Source organism: Nelumbo nucifera, chromosome 4 (assembly GCF_055504915.1).
Source record: "Nelumbo nucifera cultivar China Antique chromosome 4, China Antique-T2T, whole genome shotgun sequence".
NCBI classification, from domain to species: Eukaryota; Viridiplantae; Streptophyta; class Magnoliopsida; order Proteales; family Nelumbonaceae; genus Nelumbo; species Nelumbo nucifera.
This window is the reverse complement of record NC_142652.1, coordinates 2,138,699-2,158,952: the sequence shown is the minus strand read 5'-3', so window position 1 is coordinate 2,158,952 and position 20,254 is coordinate 2,138,699. Positions and strand designations below refer to the sequence as shown.

Here is a 20,254-nt window from a genome sequence, read left to right as displayed (position 1 = left end):
TCTCTCTGAAAATTCATCTCTTCTCATCAGATTTTTTTTTTTTTTTGAACTGTGAGGTGCAAGAACCCAATCGGACTGGCCAGAATTCTCAGACTGATTTTTCTGGGTTCTCCCTTGGTCGTAACACCAAGGAAATCCTAGTTGGTGACAGCCAATGCTGTGAAGGCTGTGTTCTGGTTATGTTCACCTTTGTACAGGTGCTGTATAGGGGGTTGTGTACTCCCTCGTGACAGGAATGTGCTGTCCTTTTTAATGTGTGGCTTGTGTAGCCTAATGGTGATTGAAGACCGAGTGTTTTTTGGTCTGTTAGTTACTGGTAGTAGTGTTTCAGCAGTGGTGTTCCATTCTAGGAGGCAGATTGGTACATGTTTTGTGCCCTACGTGTATGCTGGATAGTAGAAATAGGGTGGAAACTTATTTCTGGGTACATCAGTGGCTCTTCTTGAATTGTAGAACCTCCCTAATATGGAAACTGATGATTCAGCTTCGTCTGGGGTTACATCAACCCATGGTACAGTTGGTATGAATGCTGAGAATATGTTTTTCCTGATGCCAATCACCCCTTTGAATGGTTTGAACTATCTAGAGTGGGCTAAAGGTGTAAAACTATATATTACAGCTAGGGGAAAAGCTGGATACATAAATGGGAGAGTAAAAGAACCTAAAGGTGGGACAGCTGAACATGAGAGGTGGGATCAAGACAACAGTATGGTGATGTCTTCGCTACTTGCAGCCATGGAACCAGGTGTAAAGAAGAATTTTATATGGGCAAAGACTGCAAATGAGATCATGGGAACAAGCTAAAACTACCTACTCTGAGCAAAGACACTATGCTAAGATTTATCAGTTACAAGCTGAATCCTCAACCTGTAAACAGGGTGACTGCAGTTTGTCAGCATATTGTTCAGCCCTTACCTCTGTTTGGAAGGAGTTTGATCACTATCAGACTATAGAATGGAAGAATGATGATGATGCCAAAGCTTATAAGAAGTTGGTATCTCAGCACCGGGTCTTTGCTTTCCTGTTGGGATTGAATCCTATGTATGAGCCTCTAAGAGTTCAAATTTTGGGAAGTCGTGAATTGCCTTCAGTTCAAGAGGTGTATGCCTTGGTCCAATCTGAGGAAAATAGACAGTGTAATGGTTGCAAATGAGGGGGAGCAACAGATTGCATTAGCTGCAACAGGTGGTACTAATGTAAAAGTGATCCCAAGAAAGCTGATGACAAGTACAAGTTGTGGTACTCACTGCCGGCGCTCAAGACATACTTGTGACACATGCTGGGAGCTCTTTGGGAAACCGAAGTGGGCCGTAAAAAAGGAAGAGCAAGGTAAAGTGCAGGGTCAGAAGAAGTACAATGTAGAAAATATGGCAGCTCAAGATTCTCAGTCTACTGGTAAACCTGGTACCACACAGGAACACTCCACGAGTTCTGACCCCAAGGAGGATATCATGAACCCCTTCCGTAATCACCTGGAATTGTATGGTAAGGCTTTATGTCAGATGAACAACTCAGTTACCGGTACCCCTTCTACTTCATTTGCATCTACATCAGGTAATGTGGCCTCTGCCTTCCATATTTCGAATACCACTGATTCCCCTTAGATTATTAATTCAGGGGCCTCGAAACACATGACCGATAAGCCAAATCTTTTCCAGTCTTATAGCCTGTTGCCTGGGAGAGATAAGGTGAGGCTTGCAGATGGATCATTCTCATCCATTGCAGGTCAGGGATCAATATCTCTCCCCCATGGCCTCAACCTTAATAATGTGTTGCATGTACCTAAACTTCCTATCAATTTGCTTTCCATTAGTAGTATCACAAATTCCTTAGACTGTAGTATAACCTTCTTTCCTGGTTCATGTATTTTTCAGGATCTAACTTCTGGGAGGACGATTGGTAGAGGAAGCTTAATAGATGGTCTCTATACTCTCGACAACAAGGCTGGTTTCTCGGTGTGATCTTCAAAGTCATGTGGTCAATTTGGTCAATCCAATAAAAGTCAAGTTCTTTTGTGGCATAATCGTCTAGGTCATGTGTCCTTTGAAATACTAAAGTGTTTGTTTCTGGTTTAAGTCATGTTTGGTGTCAGATTTTCAATGTCAAACGTGCCAATTGAGCAAACAAAGTAGAACAACTTTTCATTCAAGCAATAAAAGAGCAAATTTTCCTTTCCATATTGTGCATTCTGATGTCTGAGGGCCTACTACTATAACTTCGGAGGGTGGATATAGATACTTTATCACACTGATTGATGACTTTTCTCGTTATACATGGATATTTCCTATGCGTACCAGAGACGAAGTGCCAAGGATTATAAAAGACTTCCAAAGGATGGTGTTCACACAATTTCATGTTGAGATTCAGATTTTTCAATCTGATAATGAGAAAGCATACTACCATGGTGAGCTTAATGAATTTTTTGCTTTCCATGGAACCCTTCACAGGAGTTCATGTGCAAGAACACTACAACAAAATGGTGTTGCTGAAAGAAAGAATAGACACCTTCTTGAAGTAGCATGAGGCATGATGTTGCATATGTGTCGAAACGTTTCTGGGAAGATGGTGTACTTGCTGCTGCATATGTCATCAATCGCATGCCCTCTAGAGTATTGAACTACAAGTCCCCTCATCAATTGTTGTTTCCTCAGTCCCCTCTATTTTCCGTCCCTATGAGAGTGTTTGGTTGTAGTGATTTTGTCCATGATTGGTCTCCTTCTTGTGGAAAGTTGGACCTCGGTCTATTCCATGTAACTTCCTTGAGTACCCCTCCTCTTGTAAAGGGTACCGGTGTTTTGATCTTGTTGGTCAAAAGTACTTTGCCTCTATGGATGTTTCCTTCTTCGAGTTTGGACCGTTCTACCCTACTCCTCAGGGGGAGAATAGTACAGAGGAAAAGTAGGTTCGCCAAGTCTCTCTTCCCTCTATTCCGGATCTAGCTCCATTTCGTGTCTTTCTGCGTACACGCCGTAGAGACCAACAGTGTTCTAAAGATGTAGAGCTACCAGATACTATGCAACCGACGCCATCAGACTCCCAAGAGGTAAGTCCAAATGAACTAGTCACTTATCCCTATTGATTCCTCCCATGTTCCCATCTCGGTGGTGGATGATCTTGTCATCCCGATTGCTCATAGAAAGGGAGTCAGATCATGTACTACCAAACACCCCATTACCCACTATGTATCTTATGACCATATTTCCCCCTCTCACCGTGTAGTCTTATCTATTGTTTATAGTATTCCCATACCCAAAAATGTGGCAGAGGCTCTAACTTATCTTGAATGGACAGATGCTATGAAGGAGGAGATTAATGCCCTTTATAAGAATCACAATTGGGATTTAGTGGATCTTCCAAAAGGGAAAGACCCTGTGGGGTGTAAGTAGGTTTTTACAGTAAAACACAAGGATGATGGAACAGTAGAAAGATAAAAGCAAGGCTGGTAGCAAAAGGGTACACACTAGTTTATGGTATTGATTATGATGAGACATTTGCCCCTGTAGCAAAGATGAATTCAATTTGGGTTTTGTTATCATTAGCCGCAAACCTTGACTGGGAATTGCATCAACTTGATGTAAAAAATGCTTTCTTAAATGGTGATCTGGAGGATGGGGTTTATATGGTTCAGCCACCAGGCTTTTGTGCAAAAGGAAGTGAGAATAAGGTGTGCAAATTGAGAAAGTCTCTCTATGGCCCAAAACAATCTCCCAGAGCATGGTTCAACAGATTTCATATGCCAGTTCACCAGGTAGGATTCAAACAATTTCAATCTGATCACACTCTCTTTGTTAAAAGGTGTCAGGAACAAGTTGCAGTGTTGATAGTGTATGTGGATGATATCATCATTACAAGGAATTGGAGCTCTTAAATACAAAGGTTGAAGGAGTTCTTGGCCTCCCAATTTGAGGTTAAAGATCTAGGTCCCCTAAAGTACTTTCTTGGGATTGAGGTTGCCCGCTCAAAAAGGGGTGTCTTCATCTCTCAAAGTCAAAGAAAGTACATCCTAGATCTGTTGCAAGACACAGGCAAGCTAGGTGCAAAACCAGTAGACACCCCTATGGATGTTGATCATAATTTGGGTGATTGTGGTGGTTAGACCTGTTCATGGGCCGGGCCGGGCTTTTCACTCTATATTAACAAATTTTTCTAAGGCCCGAGCCCGAGCCTGGCCTGACCATCGGGCCTACAACTTGGACCCGAGCCCGGCCCTCATAAAAAGCCCGAAGCCCGGGCCCGGGCCCGAGCCCTAAATTTAGCCCATGTTGTTACTATTGCTGAAGCGGCTGAATAGAGATAGAGAGAGAGAAATTATAAAGAAAAAATAAAAAATGTATATATTAAATTATAAATATATATATATTAATAAATATTATATTATTTATATATTTTATATAATATATAAAATACATATTATGTATTTTATAAAATATATAATATTGAGTCGGGTCGGGCCGGGCTTTTTTGACAAATTCCGAGCCCGGCCCAAAACACAGTCGGGCTTACTGTGTTAGGCCCGAGGTCAGACCCGTGGGCCTAATTACATGACCAAGCCCGAACGGGGTGCGGGCCGGGCCGGGCCATCGGGCTACCCGGCCCATGAACAGGTCTAGTGATGGTGAACCTCTAAAGGATGTGAAGTAATTTCAAAGACTAGTAGGAAGATTGCTTTACTTGTCCATGGCATGCTCGAACATAGCTCATCCGGTTGGTGTTCTAAGTCAGTTTATGCATTCCCCTAAGATACCACATATGGAGGCTGCAAAAAGAATTCTTAGGTACTTGAAGAAGTATCTAGGTACCAGCTTGCTATTTCATAAGCACAACCATCTGAAAGTGGAAGTCTATACAGATGTTGATTGGGCATGTGTTGTGGATGACAGGAAACCTACAAGTGGGTACTACACTTTTATAAGAGGAAACCTAGTGACATGGAAGAGTAAAAAACAAAATGTGGTTGCAAGATCTAGTGTTGAAGCTGAGTATAAGGCTATGGCACATGGGGTGGCTGAAGCACTTTGGTTGAAGAATTTACTAGGAGAGCTTGGGTTCCTAGTTAATAGCCCCATGTCTCTCTACTATGATAATAAGGCAGCCATAAACATTGCTACTAATCCTGTCCTACACGGTAGGACAAAACACATTGAAGTGGACAAGCACTTCATAAGAGAGAAATTAGAAAAGGGTGAAATCTGCACTCCTTATGTTAACTCCAAGGAGCAGCTAGCTGATGTTCTCACAAAGGGACTTCCATACTTGTAACATAATGAACTATGTGACAAGCTGGGCATGATAGATATATTCAGCCCAACTTGCGGGCGAGTGTTGTTAGAATAATTTGTAAATTGTTTCTGCTGTTACAGTTTATGTTGTCATTCTTAGAGTGTTGTCAGCTTGTTTACTACCTTTCTATTATTGTTTTATTAGGGTGTGCCACCAGGGGCAAGCATCTAATTCACCATCTTTTATTTTTCATCTCATTAATATAAATAGAAGGCTGGGCGCCGCCAGCCAAAAGTTTTTGGCTCCCAAAAAGACGTTCTTTCTTCCTCTTCTCTTCTCTTCTCTTCTTCTTCCTTCCTTTTCTTCTTCCTAGAAGAAAACAATATTCAAGATTAAGCCCCGCTAGGAAATCAAACACCTTATTCTTTTCTACTAGCTTTTGGTAAGTAGCAACATCCTTGGTACTCTCCCAATGGTCAATCTTCCGCCACAAGGTTTATCTAAGCCAGGTCATCACTATGTAGTTCTCCTCCACCCACTGGGAAGAGTTGGTCTCAAGTTTATTCTCTTCACCAGTTATATTCCCCAAATTTCCATGAGCACCAATTGCTATCTTGGATGATTGTGACCACTCCAAATAATTTGTACCATCCAACTTAACTGTAGTGACGGTACTTGCCCAAAAAGGATCACTAGCACTACCTGCACCTAGTCCCAGGTAACTAGTAGATTTGTGTTCTACTCCACTACCCTCCATAGTTCCCAAAACAACTTAAAACTTCAACTGTAAACAAGAAAACATCTCTAGAAACAGATCGGTCCCTTTTGGAAACCTCAAAAAAAAAACTTCTAAAACAAAAAACCTTTACCCGAAGATATTTTTGTCTTCCTAAAAGTTGGTAGAACCAAGAGAAGAGGCAGCCGCTCTCTCCGGAGACCTTAGAAAACTCCAAAAATTGAATTGCCCCTTCAAAAAACTTCAAGGAATCCAAAAATAACTTGAGTGCCTCTTCCTAGATCAAAAATAAAGAATCTTTAGTTCAATCAGGATTCTTCCTTCTCCAATTCTTACTAATTTCAATGATCAACCCAATATCAGAAACATAGGGTTCTAGATCCACCAAAAATCCAAGAACTGGGCCCTTTAAAGTCTTCATCAGCTCTCTATCTCATTATGCAATCGAATGATCTAGGACTGCACGAGAGAATCCCAAGAGTCCTTAGAAATTGCTCTAATAAGTAGAAAATTCAGAAAAAGTAAACTGATTTATAACAGAAATAAAAGGAAAAGAAGAAGAAAGGTTTCTTAGAGAAAAGAGAAAAGAATGAAAGAAAAGAGATGGGAGAAGCCAATAATCAGTCTGGCCGCCCCACTCATTAGTTTATATATTCACTAATTATAAAAAGGTATAATGTCTAATATGCCCTTAATATGGTGGCTGCTGTCAATAACATGAACTGCACTTAAGAAACACTAGACTGATGGGCCTTGGGCCCAATAACACTAATTCAAGAACCTAAAACCTCAACAGTACATATATAATAGGCATTATATTATATATTATGGGGATAAGGTAAGAAACCAGAGATTCTGATTCAAGGCTGTATGACTCATTCCACTCTCTCCGCCCCCAAATTCTACTATATTTCCAACTTTTTCTCAGGTTGAAAATCGGGATTTCTAACCACACTGCATCAGGTAGAAGTGATTCTCAAGTGGTGGTGTGATGGATGAGAGCGAGGAGATGGTCTTTGGATTCATAGACATTATATTACAGAGGCTAGACCATTAGCAGCCATAGAAAATACTAGATCAGGAGACCTGCTACTGCTAATAACTTAAGCCAATTTCTTGGCTACAGGAAGGGTTGCTACAAGAAAGTCGTCTTTTGGGTTTTCTAATACCAGATTAAGATGCCATTTTCTTTTTGGGGTGTATGGGGAGTATAGTATGATGGTCCTAGGGGTTTATGCTCCCTTCTGGTTCCTTTGTATTTCCCCTTCTTTTTCTTTCTTAATAAAATTTCTTATTATTGTTATCAATCAAAAGAATTGCCCACCATCTAAACAATAAGATGGGGCCTTCACATTACAGACATGAAATCCATGATATTAAAGAGATGGCAAGGTTGTTGGGAGTGACATGCAGGTGGACTCCACATTCAGCCAATGGTATGTTCGATATGTTAGCTAGACAGGGATTAGGGAGGAATCAAATGTATTGGGGACTGATTTCCTATGGGGGACATTTGTAAAAAGCAAAAATTCAGGAAAAATGAAAACAATGAATGGGTGTTAAATGCTTGCCCGAACAAAGGGGTGCTTATGCACACTAATGCATGTAAAGAATTCCTTTATTCATAATCAATGAAGTCATTGCTGATCAAAAAATAAAAAAACAATTATTCACTTGGAACTAGCCCCATATCATAACCATCAAAACCTTAGTCAATACAACCTTTCCCTTTGGTGTTAATCCCAGTGCAGATTCTGATGGGTCATAGTCTTGGGGTTTGTGCACTAATATCACTTATAGAACTCACTATATTTGTCTGCCATATTTCATTTAAAAACCAGTGTTTTAAAACTAACACGGACAATTCAATATGCCATCAAGTCAAGTGAATTCAGTCAAATTTTTCCAATTCGACTTGCATACATGGTTGAGTCAGACTATACTCGGCCAAATTTCAAGTCCATTCATGTAGTTCTATAACTATGTAGAAAATATCTACTCACACGCCACTACTATGATAGTATGATGAGACAATATATTGTGGATTTTAGTTGTCTCCTACCCTCTCCTTTATACATCTGTACACTTCAATCAATTAATACAGATACCTTTTGTTGCTGATCTCCTCCCTTCCCCCCTCCCCCCACACACATAAACAAAGAAAAGACTCTGACTATCCCTCTACCCTGTAGTACAACCAACCTTGTTTCCCATGTCATTTTCCTCTTTATCTTGAATACATTCTCATCTCAATCTTTTTCCACTCCAGAAAGTACAATAGTGAGTCAAAAGAGTTAGGCAAACAGAAATATACTGAGGAGACCTTTCGGTCAGAAAGAATTGTCATGCAGACCAAAATAAAAATGTCTATACAATTTGTGATTAAGGAGATAGTGAAAGAGAAGCTTTCAGGGGAAACTTAATAACCATTCAATATAATGAGGGTAAGAAAATTATTCGAGAAAAAGAAATTATGTTAAAAACATGGAAAACTGAAAGCAGAATCACTTACCTCTAAAGATAAATTCTTAAACCAGTCCTTCAGACTTTCACCTTCCATCTTCCATAATGATGCCTACCCAGGAAAGAAAAAGGAAAAAAGGAAATGTACAGTCATGCAGTCATAGTGGAGTATGGAAAAAAATAGTGCCAAACAGATAAGGTATAGCAATTGTCGGCCCTGTAAATGTGCCATAGTGAAAGCCGGACAAGAAAATCAGAAGAGATTTTTGGAAACTCTGAAGGAATCAATTGGCAGTGTTGTATGGACCATTCTAAATGGTTAAGATGCTTGTACGTAGATCAGTTTCTGGTACTGGCACTCCAGATTCTTTTTCTTATTTTTTTCCTTTTTTTCTGCCTTTTTCTTTGCTTGCTTATTTGATATAAATTAACAACGAGAATGAGAGTTCCAATTTTCTCTATAGCAAGTTTCCAGGCAACAAGACATACATGTGAATATGTTATCCTTCTCAAAGGCACATGGGTATATGGAAATTGGACCAAGAATGACAAATTTTAGTCAAGTCTTTTTTACAAAATATCTAGCAAATCCTATGGTCCATGGTTTTCCTTGGAAGGAAATTTGGCTGCCACATATCCAGCCAAAGTTGGATTCTTAGGTGGTCTGTTGCGGTTGGTAAATATCTTACTAGGAACCAACTAATAAGGAGGGGAATAGTGCTTGATTCATCAGAGTGTTTGATGTGTAACCTGTATGAGAGTCAGTAGATTATTTGTTTGTGCACTATAAGGTTGCTGGACTCTTATTCAGTCACTTCTGCAAACTGCTCCAGGTTAGTTGTTTGTCAGACAAGAAGAATGCATTCCCTCATCACCTGTTTTTTTTTTTTTTTGATTGGTATGGAGTGCCTGGATTTTAGTGGCTCTCCTGGAAGATGTATATTTCCTGGCTGTAGATGATCCATACATGTAATCAATGTTTTAAGACCCGGACCAGACTGGATGGTTGGACCGTTAGACCAGGGAACGGGAGACCATTCGGGTTTTTTAGATCCCCAGGTTTCAAATTTCTGAAAAACCGGAAACCATTGAAGACCGGCCGGGTTTTGACGATTCAACTGGTTTTAACATACATATATATAAAAAGGCAAGATTTGAACCCTCGACAATTGAGGTTAATTCCAACAAATTAACCATTCTGCCAATGCATTAAGACGTGTAATCTATAATTGGACCAAATTGAGTAATGGTCCTCTGCACTTCATCAACTAAACCGCTAACAATCCTATTTGAACACATTTTAAAAAGGAAATACAAGAAAAGGCGAAGAGATTTCGCCTTCTAGAAAGAACAACCTCTTACAAGAGCACAACTATGGGATAAAGAAACAAAATCACCAATCAAAAAGATAATCATTAACAAAATCTAAGGTAGACCAAAAATCAGATTCACATCTTCAAACTTGGGGTGCACCATAAGCCACTCCAACATTAATAAGCATATACAGCCAAAATCCTCTTATTATCGTGATGCTTCCATTCAAAGAATCTTCTATTTCTCACCTTCTAAATGCGTCATAATATTTTTGAGAGAAGGCAAAATATAGAATTTCATTAATAAAACCCCTGTACAACAAGTGGCTGTACAAAGGAAGTTACCAAAAAAAACTCTCCCAATTTCTATAACAGATAGCATTGACCCCTGTTTGTTTGCAAAAAGAGAATCATATACAATAAATGAGATATGAGCTCTTCCTTGAAATGCTTATGAACAGCTAACCACGAATGCATTTTTCCTATAATTTTCTGCACCACTGAATCTGCCAAGCAATCCTTGTTTTAGAAAATCCTCCAATTCCATTCCTGTCATATACCCCAAAACACAGCAGCTGGCAATGTCATCCACTGCCCTTCTTGCTTAAACCATCCACCCTCCACCCCATCAAAAAGTCCACAACTGAAGCTGGTCAGAAAGTTCTCACAGCAAAGTCACAAACACAGCTAACATCTTGCTCCAAATGTAAAAGGCAAATCTGCAATGAAGGAGAAGATGGTCCACAGACTCAACACAGCCATCACAAAAGACACAATTAGCATTGTCCAAGATCATTCCTAGTGAGCAGATGATCCCCAGAAACAACATTTTGTGGCAAGTGCATGGACTGCATACCTGAACAGAAATTTGACTAGAGAAAGCTTGGTGAGCTCTAGATAGATGACTTCAAACAGACCAGACAGAGTATATACCATTCTCTTCACAAACCCATGTTCTTTTATCATCTCTATGATAATCAACTTGAATGCCATAAAGAAGCTGCAACAATTCTGTTGTGGGCCCAATTTCCCAATCATTCACATTCCTTCTAAACTGGGGCACCGATACTATACCACCATTCTGAACTGGCATGCAGCTTGCCACATTAGCATTTTTATCAGAGGCTATATCGAAAATTTCCAGAAACCTTTCCATTAGCAGCCTGTCACCACACCAGCAATCCTTCCAAAATTTGATTTTCTTCCTGTTTCCTACCTTTACTGAAAATACTCTGTACTTACTCAATATCCTTCTAAACAGAACAACCATAAAATTGAGCAATTGCTCCAGGCTCCTACCCCATATTTTGCCTGATTGCCCTCTTCCATAATCCACCCTGCTGCTCCTAATCATAACATTACTTGGAAATAGAGCAATAAACTACTCTGAGGGTAATTTGCCCGACTACCCTCTTCCACTCCAATTCCACACTATCTTTCCTTCTACCTGTTTGAGCCACTTTTGACCATTTCCTTACTATCTTATTTACTGAGAGTGAGAATATTCAAAAGAGTTCCAATGTTTTTACCCAATGTGTGGCTCTAACCTTTATGCTTTCTATCAGCTCCTCCAAAGACCTGTAGTTGTCATTGAAAATTCTTTGGTTTCTTTCTTCCCAAATAGTCCAAACCATTACAACACTTATTGCCCTCCACAAAGTTCTCCATCACTTTTTTGGCTAACCTAGGAAGCTGGGATTGAATAGGCTTTTCACATCTTGAGGGGGAACATAAAGCACCTCACATTTACAAAGGCATTGATGCATTTCCCTCCCCATAACCCTTCTTTTTAGTTAGGATACAGTATTTTCCTGTTTCCCAAATGTGGTCCCCCAAAATAAATGATCCCTGCTGACCTGACCCCTTGTCTTTGCAATGCATCAGACATCCCATTAGCTGTTCTGCTTATCCAATGGAATGCGGTACCCGGTTCCCTTGCTAACCAATTGCTTTTCTGTTGCTCTTCAACCACGCAATCATGTGGGAGTCACCTTCCACTACCAAATTGCTGTAGTTTAATGTTTTACCAAGATTCAAGCTTTGCAATAGTGCAGTTAATTCTGCCTTTACTAAGTTACCTTGACCAACTTAGACAACTTCAAAGACTGTTCCACCATTGAGAGCCCTGAAACACCATGTGACAGCTAAACAGCTCTTCTAAAAATATGAATAGTAAAGTTTTGATTTCCTATGTGAATAGAAATCATCAAGTATAGACCCACAAGTCCCATTATATTTCTTGGGGAGCATTGTCATGAGCCCAGGGAATCTTGTAATTGGCAGGAATGTTCCTAATCAATCAGAGATAGACATCTATGTTACCCAGATACAGCAGGACACAACTGGATATGGAACCCTTGTACAGGTATCCAGGTATCATAGATAACCATTGTAAGGCATAGTCATTAATTGAGTCAATTCATAAAATAGATGGTTTACTGTACTAGGGAGCTAGGTCTCTATGAATGGTATGTTAATTGTCATTGAGGTGGATCAAGGGGATCATATTATGTAAGCCAACAGCCTAACACAAAAACTACAGTGCTAAGAAAGTGTTGCACTAAAAATGTTCTTTTCACCATAAAGCTCTTTCCAGAACCTATTCTCCCAAGCCCTATCTCTTGTATATAATGTAAAGACCATTGTTCGTACTTTATAAAAATCAACAAAAAAAGTTACAAAAACAAAACCATAATATGAATTCATCCTGGCTTTGTAGAGTTGGGTCAAGATAGAGCATATTCATCCTGGGGGGAAAATGGTTGCATGCCAAATTTTGTCTCAGAAATGCCAAAACTCAACGGAAAAAATGTACACAGGTGCACAGAAAAGATTTGGAGGATTAGGTGTTACATATGTATGATATTTGAGAATGATCAGGTTATAAGCTCATCTCATACCCAAGCCCCAGAAAAGTACTCGGATAATTCTTGCATAACTGTAGAAGCATGATTTGCACTCTCTTTCCAGAGAGCTCCCTTGTCTTCCAAAAGCTCTGTATAGAGTTCTTTCACCTCAAACTCAAACTGGAGGAAAAAAAAGAAAAGGAATATTTTTTTAATCAAAAGAAGACAAATGCAAATATCTTCCGAAGATATGGCATTCCATTATAGATAAGCATATAATTAACATGGAAAGGAATAATCACCCTGGAGATGTTTAACAGAAACAGTAATGGGGTATCTTCTTCTAACTGATGAGCAGTTCCCAGGGAAATAACTATTTCCCTTACCTTTTTATCATTGCTCTGCAAATCAAGAAAACATACAATTAGCAATTTAAGAAAGAAACCACTTTAGAAACAGACATCCAACAAGAAAATAAGTTGTTCTAGAGGCTATGCACCTATACAGCATATAGCGAAATCAACATTCAGGGTAAAAGCATTCTAATACTAAATTCTGAAGTAATGAAACTTGCACAGCCATCTTGCTGGTTTTTTTTTTTTTTGATAAATGGTATGAACTTTATTAGAGCATAATTAAGTATCACAAGATTAGTCCAGAATAATTCAGACTTATGCACCCCCTGTTTTGTAAAAAAATCATCCATCCCGTTAGCTGACCTCCTATCCCATTGGACTGAAATTGTCATATCTCTGACCAACCACTTAAATCTTTTCATATATTCTTTGTATTTCCAAATTACAGTTTCAGGTTCCTTCAACCACCCTATTACCAGTTTAGAGTCACCTTCAATTAACAAGAAAAATTCACTACTAGGTTGTAAATAGGTAGCTTGATCCTATTCGGTTCTAGGTTTGAAGTATGAAGAGAAGAAGGGAAAGAGGAGAAGAAGAAGAAGAAGAAGAAGAAGAAGAAGAAGAAGAAGAAGGGTTAGGCCAAAAGAGAAAAAGTCACTCCCTCTAGCCGACCCGCTTTGTATTTATAATGAATAAGTTGAGTTACAAAAGACAGTATTGTCCCTTACAAGTGATGGGACACAACTTAAACTTGAATAAAACAGACCTTTCACTTCTAACTAGATAAACCAAAATACCCCTATACTATCGACTCTAACACTCCCCCTCAAGCTAGGGAGTATATGTCATATAGTCCCAGCTTGTCACATATGTAATCTACTCAGCCTCGAGACAGCCCCTTTGTAAAGAGACTGCCAATTGGTTTCCTAAGCTCACATGAGATGTAGTTATCACTCCACTAATCACTTTTTCTCTTACAAAGTGGCAATCAACTTCAATATGCTTTGTTCTTTCATGGAAGACTGGACTAGAAGAGATGTGTACAGCAGCTTGATTATCACAGTATAACCTCATGGGTCTATCAACTGAAAACCCCATCTCTTGTAACAAATTCTTTAACCATACTAGTTCACATGTAGTATGAGCCATAGCCCTGCACTCAGCTTCTGCACTGCTCCTTGCCACTACTGTTTGTTTCTTGCTCTTCCAAGTTACCAGATTGCCACCAAGGAAGGTACAATATCCTGTAGTTGATTCCCTGTCTGACACAGAACCAGCCCAATCAGCATTTGTATACCCTTTTATCTCAAGAGTTCCTCCACTTTTGTATAGTAGACCACGACCTGGAGCACCCTTCAGATACCTAACAATTCTTAGAACTGCTTCCCAATGAGGAATCCGAGAATGTTGCATAAACTGACTCACCATACTTACAGCAAATGATATATCTAGCCGTGTGATAGTCAGATAGTTCAATTTTCCCACCAACCTCTTGTACCTTCCAGGATCATCAAACTCTTCACCTGCATCAACATTTAACTTAGCATTTGGTTCCATAGGTGTCTCGGCTGGTTTGGCACCTAACAGCCTTGTTTCTTCAAGTAGGTCAAGGACATATTTCCTTTAACATAAGTTAATTCCATGCCTTGACCTTGCAACTTTTATTCCCAGGAAGTACTTCAGCTTACCCAGATCTTTCGTGTTAAAGTGATCCTATAGGAAGTTCTTCAACCTGTCAATCCCATTATTGTCACTACCAATTATGACAATATCGTCCACATACACCACTAGCAAGATTTTCCCATCTTTTGAATCATGGTTGAACACGGAATGATCTACCTGACACTGTATCATTCCAAAGTTCTTCACTACTTTACTGAATCTACCAAACCACGTACATGGAGATTGTTTCAACCCATAAATTGCCTTTTTAAGTCTACAAACCTTACCATCCTCCCCCTGATCAACAAACCCTAGTGGTTGCTCTATATATACCTCATCAATTAAATCCCCATGCAGGAAGGCATTCTTGATGTCAAGTTGCAAGAGAGGCCAGTCATACATTGTTGCTAATGAAATCAATACCCGAACTGAGCCAATTTTAGCCATAGGAGAAAATGTCTCCATATAGTCCACACCATACAACTGAGAATAGCCCTTGGCCACTAACCTAGCATTTAATCGTTCTACACTGCCATCTGGAAGATACTTCACTGTGTAGACCCACTTACATCCAACAACATGCTTACCAGGAGGGAGAGTAGTAAGTTCCCATGTGTGATTGTGTTGTAAAATAGACAATTCCTCTTCCATTGCTTATCGCCACCCTGGAGAGGTAAGAGCTCCCTGGACAGTTTTGGGAGTGGAAACAGAGAATAGCAAGGATAAAAAATGGCGATGGGAAGCAGAAAGGTGAGCAACTGAAACATAATGAGAAATAGGATGAGATGTACAACTACGTTTACCTTTCCGCAATGCAATAAGAAGATCAAGGTCCGAAGGAGGAGGTGCAACCACAGGATCTGTCAATGAGGACTGAACTGGAGGAGGGGCCGGTGCTCTTCTGTGAGTATACATTTGTCGGATTGGTGGCCTCTCAGTAGTAACCTGTACAGGAGAGGGAGGGGAAGGAATGGGAACCACGTGAGGGGGATCCGCAACTGGAACAGGAACCACGGAAAGGGGGTCCTCAACTGGAACAAGAAGTGGAACCACGGGAGAAGGAGAAGGGACCTTAGTACTCGAGAAAAATGGGACTGATTCAAAGAAAATAACATCCAAACACACAAATGACTTATGAGAGTTAGGGTTAGAGCACTTATACCCTTTGTGAGTCCTGAAGTATCCAAGGAAGATGCATTTAGTAGCACGTGCATTTAACTTGTCTAAACCAAGCCCTAGATTTTGAACAAAACAAACACACCCAAAAACTCTCGGGGTAAGAGGAAACGGAGACAAAGTGGGAAACAAAACTAAGAAAGGGGATTGACTTCCAATGATGGACATGGGCATCCGATTGATGAGGAAACATGATGTTAGGACAACATCACTCTTACAACGCTTTGGGACATTCATATTAAGCATAATGGACTGAGCAATTTCAAGTAGGTGTCGGTTTTTCCATTCAGCCACACCGTTCTGTTGTGGGGTGTAGAAACAAGAAGTTTGATGAATTATCCGATAGTGCTCTAAGTATTGCTGAAATGGTGTTGAGGTGTACTCTTATGCACCCCCTATTTTGTAAAAAAATCATTCATCCCGTTAGCTGACCTCCTATCCCATTGGACTGAAATTGTCATATCTCTAACCAGCCACTTAAATCTTTTCATATAATCTTTGTATTTCCAAATTACAGTTTCAAGTTCCTTCAACCACCCTATTTCCAGTTTAAAGTCACCTTCAATTAACAAGAAAAATTCTCTACTAGGTAAATGGCTCTGGAGGTGGACTAATGAAAGGGGAAGATTGTGGCAAGAGGTGATTGGTAGTATCCATGGTTCTGCAGGCAATGGTTGGGATGTTGGGGTATCGTCAAGGGCTACTTTGGCTTCTCCTTGGAAATCTATTTGTGGAGTGACTCCTCAGTTCCTAAGCCAAATCAGATATGATGTTTGCTCTGGAGATAAGGTTTTTTTTGGGAGGACCTTTGGATTGGTAATTCAATCCTAAAAGATTTGTTCCCATCTTTGTTTTCTCTTTCTTTGTTTAAAAAAGAACCTGTCTCACTTTGCTTCCCTTTCTGAGTTGACTGGGTTAAGCTGGAACTTAGGTTTAAGAAGGAATTAAAGGGATCTTGAATCAGAAAGGGCAACCTTGTTGTTACAAATTCTTGATTCTGCTGCCCTGGATTCCACACCCCAAAGGTCTTTTTTTCTTGTGCCTCCTTTTTCTCTTTCTTGTGTTCAAACCCAAACTCTCTTCCTTGCCCTGCTGATGAAATCTGGTCTAAACCTATTCCTCCCAAGGTTGGGGCTTTGTACTGGGAAGTTTTCCATGGGAAAATAAACACTTTGGATGTTTTGCAAAAAAGAAGACCTTTTATGTGCCTGCCCCCTAACTGGTGTACCTTGTGTAAAGCAAGTGGAGAAAACCGCTACCATCTTCCGATATCCTACCCTTTTGTTGCTAGTCTCTAGGAAAGGATTTTTGAACTTCTTGGTCACAGGTAGAGCTTGCCTACTCAGATTAGAAGTCTCTTTGAACCAACGACCTTCAGTTGGCCAAAGAGAAGGGGTAAAATTCTGTGGAGATGTATCATGGCTGCATTGATTTGGACGGTGTGGGAGGAAAGGAATGGCAGAGTATTCAATGATAAAGAAAGAAATAAGGAAGCAGTTCTGGATTGCATCTTGCATAGAGCTTCAATGTGGGCCAAGTCTCTAAAGTTATTTTCCAATTTCTCCTTTGATGATATGTGGAGAAATTTGGAAGTTGTAGTTAGAAGTTCTGCTACAAGGATTAAACCTGCTGTGGGCTGGAAACCACCAGATGAAGGATTCTTCAAACTGAACTTTGATGGCAGCAGTCTAGGGAACCCAGGCCCGGCTGGTAATAAGGGGAATTTTTAGAAACTATGAAGGTCATGTTATTGCTGTGTTCTTAGGTCCAGTTGGAGAAGGGGACTCGGTTTTTGCAGACTTCCAAGCTGTCCTGCAAGGAGTAAAAATTGCAAGAGAATTAAATCTTGCTGGTCAGTTTTCTCAACCTAACCTACTAAATATCATATAATAACAAGTTACATTTATTTTCTCAAACTTAGCCATGTCATGCATGACTTCACATTCACATGTAAGACAATATTGTCTTTGAAACAATTCTATTACACATCTCTTAGTTCCAAATCTTGTATGTTGTTTTAATAATATTAATTTCAATGTGCAACAACTTATCTAGATTCCTTCTCTATAATAAATTAGATTACTTAACAAACCTACTTTATAAAAATATAAGATACTAACAAACATGTTGTCATTGGTGTTCTATACTTTGTTCTTGACAAGGAGCTTACAGATAAATGGAGCAACAGCCAGCGGAATGAAACATTGCAATTTCTAACAAAGGAAAGAAGAGACTGGAAGTTATTCAACACATAGCCCCTGCTTAGTACACCATCTGAGAGAAGTGAACTTAACTCAGACATGAGATCCTTAACCTGAAAATCAGCCAGTGTTAATAATAGATTTAAGATGTGGAACCTTGGAAAGAAATAAGAGACAAGGAAAAACGCTGCCAATCATGGACAAATACTGATTAATACACTTAAATTATGAATGAAGGGGTTGAATATTCATCTCATCATTGAAGCAAGCAGGATGCAAGAGGCATGTCAAAATTTCAGTAGAATGATTACCTCGGATGGCAAATAAATTGACTTGATAATATTTAGAGAAGTATTTTATACGAACCAATAGAATATTTGGAGAACAGTAAAACAGCTCTATAGAGTACACATTTCTAAAATGCCTCACAGTTATGGAAACAGTAACACCAACCTTTGCACAATGAAGATGACAGAGATCACGAATAAATGATGAGGAAAGACATAAAGACAGTGATGTTTTTGCAGCTTTATATGCATCCCATGACAATGACAAATCCACTATAAAATACATAAACAGTGGAACCACCCAGGAATCTTTAAAGAACCGATCTACAATTTCCCGCATCACAATTCCATTATGAAGAAACTCTGGAGAATAGAATAACAGAACATAAAGCCATCCTGCCTGTGAAGACAATGCCACAGTCCGGTGTTCAGGATCAGGATAGTGGCGGACCCTATTATACAAATCACAATCTCTCAGAAGACTAATAATGGAATCCACAACCTGTTTAGGGAAAGGAAATTTCATAAGAAGTTCTTCAGGATTCTGCACTAAGACCATGGTAGAGCTTGAAGGAGAATAATGAATTTGACGATGTCTAACTGGTTTCAACGGGTGCATACGAGATAGCAAACAAATTTGTTGAATATTAGGAGCATTGAAACAACAATCGTAACGGACATGTGCAACAAGCAGCTTTTCCCGTAAGAAGCCACCCATGTGATGTTCCAGAAGCAGAAGTATACACCCAAACAGAGCTAACGATTCTGTGAGCAACTGGCGTCCCTTCTCATTCTCTATTACTCTCTCCAGGGCACTTTGTGGATATGCTCCTTCCTGTGGAAACAAAAGCACTATGGTATAGAGCAATAGGAGGGGGAGAGAGAGAGGGGAGAGCTCCACATCAACAGTAACCGAACCTGTATTTCGTCTAGGTATTTGAGTAACCCCTGGTGGTAAATCACAATGCCATTCGCCAGAAGAAAAAACCTGTGCATAAACTCAGAACAAGACTCGCGAAGCTGATCTTCGAGCTCCTCCAGTTCTGCATTTCCAACAATTCTCGACTCAAACTCATCCGGAGAATCAAAATACCTAGAAAAAGGAATAACCTACACACTTCAGAGCTAGCAAGAACTATTGAGTTCTAACAACAAATCGCACAATGTTAGTACATTATAATTCAATCCATAGGTGGCTTGGATATCTTGACGATTAAAGGTAAAGAAACTAATTTCAAGGTCGCATTCGACGGAGCCCAGGAGAATTCCATAATTAACTCCAAAATCCAAATATTTGAAACATCGACTAGAAAGAAGAAAAGGGCATGAAATGTTGCAAATTGACTAAACTGCTCGAGCGACCTATTCGATCACATACATTATATATGTTTTTCACTAGAAATTAAGCTAAACTGATAAAACCCCAACTCAGGATCCGGTGAACGACTAGATGACAAAATTTATATATTCAATAACTAACCTAAGATCGAAGAGCACGGGATCATAGCGGCGATCGCGAAATTCATTAGGGATTCGGCCAGATAAGAGTAAAACTTCCGAAATTAAGGACTGAGCTCTACTGGCAAAGTTGAGAAGCTCAGGAAATGAAACTCCTGAATCACCTTGCTTCCATGCTCCGTCGTCGTCTCTTGAGGAGTCCATGTCCGAACGTTAGCCCGCGAAAGAGTTCTGGTTACTGCTTTTGAGTTTGGGCTAATTTAAGTACGGGTACACTGAAATATTTGACAAATACTTAAATATCCCTGAAACTTAAAAAGGGCAAATTGTATTCTTACTATTTAATTTAAATATTAGGTAAATTTCTTAAACTACCCATATGGTTTAGTTAATTGACTACCCTTACTTACTGTTTGAAAATTGATCATTACTATTTCTAACAATTGACTAAGTGTACGAAAAAATTAAAAATGCCCGTTATACTCCTATACAAAATTACATTTTTATCCTTGTTTTTAAATTAACTCAATCCCTCT

General features: G+C 39.5%; 1 protein-coding gene across 14 annotated transcripts in view; it reads right to left on the bottom strand.

The window, feature by feature from the left end:
• The window catches only part of LOC104591878 (uncharacterized), a 135,286-nt gene extending 115,309 nt beyond the window's left edge, over positions 1-19,977 (bottom strand). For 12 of the 14 annotated variants that reach the window (XR_016085525.1, XR_016085527.1, XR_016085526.1 and 9 more), the window contains exons 1-7: positions 19,741-19,977; positions 19,179-19,353; positions 18,427-19,095; positions 17,943-18,086; positions 12,881-12,979; positions 12,633-12,758; positions 8,469-8,531 (exon numbers count right to left, since the gene is read on the bottom strand). Coding sequence is in view for 5 of the 14 variants with exons in the window: in XM_010250959.3 (XP_010249261.1) it covers positions 8,469-8,531; positions 12,633-12,758; positions 12,881-12,979; positions 17,943-18,086; positions 18,427-19,095; positions 19,179-19,353; positions 19,741-19,922 (1,458 nt within the window). In the remaining 9 variants the exon portion in view is untranslated. Of the gene's footprint in view, positions 1-8,468; positions 8,532-12,632; positions 12,759-12,880; positions 12,980-17,942; positions 18,087-18,426; positions 19,096-19,178; positions 19,354-19,740 lie in introns of those variants that run through there. The other 2 variants (XR_016085528.1, XR_016085530.1) reach the window with 2 other exon arrangements.
• Positions 19,978-20,254: the final 277 nt, after the last annotated feature.